At 37.9% G+C, this 6,725-nt stretch overlaps 1 protein-coding gene across 1 annotated transcript; it reads right to left on the reverse strand.

Moving 5' to 3' along the window:
• Nucleotides 1-803: 803 nt before the first annotated feature.
• Nucleotides 804-4,818, reverse strand: LOC101069124 (cytochrome P450 3A30-like). Its single transcript, XM_003963277.3, has 13 exons — nt 4,664-4,818; nt 4,077-4,170; nt 3,931-3,983; nt 3,732-3,831; nt 3,549-3,662; nt 3,371-3,459; nt 2,922-3,070; nt 2,708-2,835; nt 2,554-2,629; nt 2,199-2,359; nt 1,895-2,121; nt 1,253-1,415; nt 804-1,141 (listed from the first exon to the last, which is right to left on the reverse strand). The coding sequence occupies exons 1-13, from the start codon at nt 4,732-4,734 to the stop codon at nt 1,055-1,057; spliced, it is 1,512 nt and encodes a 503-aa protein (XP_003963326.2). The 5' UTR covers nt 4,735-4,818; the 3' UTR covers nt 804-1,054.
• Nucleotides 4,819-6,725: the final 1,907 nt, after the last annotated feature.

The raw sequence follows: 6,725 nt of genomic DNA on the forward strand, positions 1-6,725 counted from the left end.
CGAGGTCGCCAGCCAATCAAAGGGGCGTTGCTTCACAATCTGGCCAATGGTTTTCGAGCTTCTACAGAAGGGCGGGTACATGGGCGTGTCCGACGCAGTGGGGTAAACCTCTTTGTTTAGGACGTCCAGTTTTGATTTCTTTTTTACGTTTGACGATTTTGTTCAGCCCATGCGGTTTAGTTGACGGAGAAGCATAAAACAGTTTATTTGATTTTAATGTTTTTGTCCTAACTATGCCCATATTAGTTTTGAGCAAACCGTGTGTGACAGTTATAAAACACGAGTGCGAGGACGAGAGGTCGTAAGATCGTACTTTGTTTCTAAAGTTGTGTTTCACCTCCCCTCATTGGTTAAACGACAGCATCGCAGCAAGAAACGTCTAGAATGGTGCAAATGACTACAGAACAATAACAAGAAACTAAACATGGATCAGTTCCTCTGAAACGATCCTGTTCCCAAAGTCAATTTAATCTAATTTCAGCATATTTGCCATTTATACTAGTCTGTTTTTTGTCACAAGCACTTCAGAGTGACTTCAATGTCTCATGACAGTTTTGTGCTGTCTGATGGGGTCAGGACCACAGTTCACTGACTGACATTAGTTCATTTTCTGACATTGTGAATCACTTAACCATCTCAGGGAATCTGTTAAATTTGACATTTTTCACTGCTACTTGTCATATGTTTTACTGGGTGATGAGCTGAAGTCAGAAACCATCACAGGCAAATATCAATTGTTAAATGTCTGAAGAAAAACATTAAAAGTGATGCGTGTGCATGTTCTAAAAAGCAACACTGTTGAACAAATGATGAATTAGCTATTCACTTTTTTAATCACAGCACCATAAAAGTCATAAAAACAGGCATGTTGAAATTAAAGGACATATTCAGTGGTTTGTTAATTTAGGTTATGTCATTCAATGTTTTCCCCTTGTAATTAAAAAAGTGTATGTTTTATCTAAAACAGAAATCCAGTGTGCAATATACAGTAAATAGGAAGCAGTTTGGGTCGATTAGATCTGCATACAATGTTAGCACTTCTATGTGACAAAAATTAGCTTGACACAGCTCTGGGCTTCAGTTTCAGTTTGATGGGGTTCTTGGGTGCAACCAATCCTTCAGTGTTCAGCACCATCGGGATCTGTGGAAAGAAAAGAAAGTGGTTTCATATATCTTTTTACAACAACGTTACCTACATTTTAAATTTGCAAGATAAAAAGTAACTATTTCAGAAAGCTATATTCCTTCTCACATCAGTCTCCTTGCAGGGGACAAAACTGTAGTGCTGGAGGATCTCTGCAATGGCAAGCTTCATCAACACCAAAGCAAAACGATTGCCAATGCAGTTCCTGGGTCCTGCTCCGAAGGGTAAGTAGGCGTAGGGATCTACGTTATCTTTGTTCTCTTTGCTGAACCTAAAAAAGGAACAATAGTTAGATATATTTGCATCAATTTACCTCAAATCAGGGTGGTATAATGGTGCAGTGGTTGGCCCAGCCCACTCACAGCAAGAAGGTACTGAGTTCCTGGGGGTCATGGATATTTCTGTATGGTGTTTGATATTAACTATACAGAAAGTCCCTGACCCAGGAACTCAGTACCTTCTGAGGTATTCGAGGTCTAGATAAGTCATGGTTATAGTTTAGGATTACGGTGGCCTGATGACCTGTGCAGAATGTACCCTGCCTCTCACCAAGGAGGTTCAGAGAAGTGCAACATTACAAAGGGAGAAGCAGTAGAAAAAGGATAAATGCACATCAACCCATCATTAGTTGTCATTAGCTGAAGTAAACAGAATGATTCCCCTGTAATTTGTGATTTCACAAAAGAGGGATGGAAAAAATAATGCCATTTAGGCATATTTAGTAACAAATTGTCTTTACAAGTTCTCTACCTTTCAGGTTTAAAGGCCTCAGGCTCAGGCCAGTAAGCCTTGTCATGCTGGAGAACATAAACTGGAATAGCCACCACAGTTCCTTTGGGGATGGTAAAGCCATTGATTTCCACAGAAGTCTTTGTCATTCTCTCTAACCGACTGAGAATAGGAAACACCCGCATTGATTCATTCACCACCATGTCCAGGTACTCCAGCTGCATCAGGTCATCATAGTTTGGTGGAACCTTGAAAAACATTCACAACAAAGTCTTTATTTGCTAGCGCAAGAAAAATCAAAAGATAAAAATAACCTTCAAACCACCTTTCCAGGGAAAGTTTTGTCAATCTCCTCTTGCAGCTTCTTTTGGATTTTAGGGTTTGTTGCCAGATTGTAGGCCAAAAATCCAAGAGAGCTGCTGGTAGTTTCATAGCCAGCAAAGATGAAGATCATTGCCTGGGCAAGGATCTCATTATCAGTCAGCCCTGCAATATAAACACACCACCGTCACTGGGCTTATGCAACTTAGCTGATAACTCAGGCTCATTTCCTCTTCATTTCAGAATAAGAGCACAAATCCAAAGTTGTTTGTCAATAACTTGAAATATAAAATCAACATTTTACAAATTGCTCTATCACGAATGCAAGTTCATTTCTTTGACCTGATGTGGCTGTTTACCTTTTTGTGAGCTACCCTCTTCATTGCCTTCCTGCATTTGAGCATTCACCATCAGCTGCATGAAGTCCACTCGGCTCTACAAAAATGGTGCAAAAATCCTTGACTGCCCAAACCGAACATTTGGCAACAAGCCAACATTAATAGTAAATGTTACCTTTTTTTTGTCTTTATTCCGGTCTGATTTGATCTGCCTGAGGAAGTTATAGAAGAAATCTAACACACGAGCTGGGAAAGTGGAGACATTCATCTTCTTAAAAATTGGCACCAAGAATGGAAATAGAACTGAAATGAAAGGTAATTGAAAGGTGTATTTAATACAGGATCACAGGACAGGTGAATTGAGATCAATGTTGAATGTCTTTGCATACCAGTGAGCACAACTAATGGGTTCAGAAAGCTAAATTGGGTCATCTCCTTAATATTTGCCACAAAAGGATCAGAGGGATGGTTGATGGAATCGATGTCTACACTGAACGCAGTGCTGGTTACCACATCCATGCTGTAAGGTCCAAATAAGCTGCCAGAAGAGAAGAGAATATCCGTCAGGTCAGCAACAGTGAAGGCAATGAAGATTTTTAGATCAGATGGAGGATAAGACAGGAGGAAGAGCTGGAGGTGGCAGAGATGAAGGTCGTTGGGTGCTCTCAAGGAGCAACAAGGATGGAAAAGATCAAGAATGAGTTCTTCAGAGAGACAGCTCAGGTTAGATGGGTTAGACGAGATGGTTTATCAAACCATTCAAATGTTTGTGAATTTTTATTAAAGTCAAATATAATATTAAAAGTAATCAATCTGAGCCACAAAATAACAGACTCACTCTTTCACGTCGATGACCTCATCTGCTTCCACTTTCTTGTTAAGGAAATTGAGCAAGTTTTTGGAATGCTGCAACATGATTGTGTACATCTACCAACACGAGAAGACAACAATCTCATTTAATGCTAATTTGAGTAAAGAATGTATTTTAAATGTATAGTTTTGGAATAAAGAAACACCTCTTTTAGTCGTCCACTGGTGAAGGACGGGGAGAGTATGCTCCGGATCCTCTTCCATTGCTCATCTTCTGCTATTGACACAGCATCACTCAGTGGTCCGTTCACACCAAGATCCTGAACAGAACACATACAAGTTGCCGTTAGATTATAATTAATTAATGGTATAAAGTCTTGCCTTCTTACCCGTCTGTTGGTGAAGTTAGAGTAACACTCCTTAACCAAGACGGTTTTGATCATCCCTGTGTCCATGATGCACATCAGAGGCTGTCTGCCATCGTACAAGCTTGTAGAACAATATCAGATTTCATAAATTAAAGTTGCAGTTCTCGCAAAACTATAAGATATGACTTTTTTTGTTAATGATAAACAGCCAGATGCTTACCCCCACACCTTTCCATATTTCTTGTAGCATTCTTCATCAAAATGGTGGATTCCCTTAAGAGTACAATGAAAATACATTGTATCAAAAAAGACAGTCAAAACTCTGACAAGTGCTTGCTCATATCAAATAATACAGATGCAGCTCACTCTTCTGTAGTTCAGAAACGTCCCGATAAATGGCCATGGTTTAGGCCCAGGAATTCCTACTTTCTTGAAGAAGCCATATGGAGCATATCCATATCTGGAATTCAAAACAAGATACAAAAAACAAAACATGACCTCTCCTCTTTGTCCATTATCGTTTTATTATTGGTGACTGAAAGTACCCTGCCTTTCATGAGAAAGATTGCATCAAGGTGCTGCATTTAGTTAAATAGTGTTGCCAGGTCTTCTGTTACTATTTCAACAGTTGAGCTTTTTTCTTCTGGGATTAGAAGTTCCAGCTGTGCACTACAGTTTTTTGTTTTTTTTTACAATAGTAGCCTACGATGTTATAACAGATATTATATTGTAATCTTTTTTTTTTTTTACTGTGAAAAACACTACATCTCATGTATTATTAAAATTGCATGTGTGAAATTCTTTAACTTATTCCTTCTTTAACCTGTTACCATTTTACTTTCCAGCAAGCAAGAGCTAAAATCTGTGCACGGTATCGACTGTTTCTCAATTCTACAAAACAAATCTAAACACACTTTGTGTTATTTAAAAAACAAACAGACCAACACACTTACACTATGATGAGCGTGAAGACAAGTGTGAGCAGAGTCCAGGTTTCAATGGAAAAGTTCGGCAGAAGATCCATGACTTGTCCCTTCAGTCGCAGCGAGATGTGGACTGATCAGCGTGGACCGCTGTATTTAAGACTTCTGTTACATAAGAGTCACCAGTCCACTCCCTGTGCTGGTGAATAGTGTAATAGTGTAATGACACTTCACCTAGTAAATGATTTTTTCCTTATGTACCTTTTCAGTTAATCAGAAAACAAAAACCTTTAACCTATATGGAGAATAAGCCGGGTAAGTTGCCTTCATTTAGAGGTCAACAAAATTTTGTAATAGCTGTGCTTTGATTTTGTTATTAATTTACTCTATTACCAATATTTATTTTTAACAGGTTATAACCTGACCCTTTGTGACAGTTTTCTGCCATTTCATGCAAGTGTGATTATTGATTATTATGACAAATAAAAACTCGGAACCTTGAGTTTCACTCCTTAACAAGAAAAAAGGAGAAATTCCTCTGATATTGTTGTCTCTAGCTATCACAAACTTTGTGTATTGTTTAAAGGGATCAACTCTGCTCTGAATGTACCCCAAACTGAGGAGATTGATTCCTTCCCTTCTCTGTGTGAAAACATTCTGCTCTTATTTCCACCACTAAATTCACGTCTACCAGGACATTTAGAGCACCTTCTGCTTATGACCCCTCGGTGTTTGCTCACTGCTCATTTGAGCCTACGACCCTGCTTTTTGTGCAGGAGACTGTGGGGAATTTAAATACATCAGGCTCACCCAATGACCCTGTTCCTCCTCAACTTTATGAGGTTTTCCCCACTGTTGTTTACACAACACCGTTAGTAGCAGTCTGTTTTCTGGTGGTTTCTGTCATTTTTAAACATTAAGTTGTGCGGCCACTGAAAAAAAACTTGGACTGGATCCTGCTGTTATTGCAAATTTTAGGCCAATTTCTAAATTGTCCTTATTATTATTATTTCCAAAATCTTAGAGGAGATCTCCGATCTTTCAGATTCTGGTCACTATGTGATCCTTGTGGCCTAAGACTTCACATAACGTTAAGGCCTGGATGTTTTAAAACTTTTTAAATTTTAATGATATAAATAATGAAGTGATGGTCATTGTAAGCACTCCTGTGACCTTTCCAGTCAATTCTGGCATAGAACAATAAACCTATTGACAGTGATCTCAGGGCCAATGTGGATGCAGATATTAAATTTGACAGGAACATTCAAGCTTTGCTGAAAACCAGTGTCTTCCAGATAAAGCAGATGGCAAAAATCAAAACTTTTTTCAAAAGAAACCTCTTTTAAACAGTAATCTACACCTTTTGAACCTGTCTGTTTTATTTCAGAATTCTTTTATTCATGTTAAAATCTCTAATTATTCTTCCCCAGACAGGCCTCCTTACTGTCTAATTTTTTTTGTTTAACTTCTTTTTAAAACCAAACTATTTTCTTTGGGTTTTCCCAACCACATAGTTTGTTGATTTTATGTGCAAAGACATTTTTTCTGGGTTGGCATTACCATTTATTGTGTTTATCTTTATGATTTTATAATTTTATTGTTTTTATTGTGTCTTTTGTAGAGCACAAAAAAAGTCTTGGAGTTTTGTTGGAAATTGTGGACATTTTGGCTGGTCCTCACAACTTCAGCTCACTGTTGAGGGTTCAGACTTAGATTTAAAATATACTGTAAATCCCTCCTAAAAATGTATATAGCCTTTTCTGGCTTCAAATTCAGAAACTGGAAATAAATTATTGTTTGACAAAGCGTTTAAATGTTACCACGTTCATCTGTGTAAAAAAAAAACAAAAAACAATCCTCCAGGTGCCCCTCTGTTCCAGATGCTCACAAGCTGACGTCAACAGGTTTTTATTGATAAGGTCACCAACTGAGTTTGGTTTATTTGGCTGAAAGGAAATTTGTAAGCTTTTATCATAAATATATCAAAAGTTAATTTGAAAATAAATCACACGGGTATTTTGAGTTCAATTTAAAGAAGATTTTACTGTGTTGCCTTGTTTAAGGTTGTGTTTCACTTCCACTAATTGGTTAA

Source organism: Takifugu rubripes, chromosome 3, assembly GCF_901000725.2.
Source record: "Takifugu rubripes chromosome 3, fTakRub1.2, whole genome shotgun sequence".
Classification (NCBI taxonomy): Eukaryota; Metazoa; Chordata; class Actinopteri; order Tetraodontiformes; family Tetraodontidae; genus Takifugu; species Takifugu rubripes.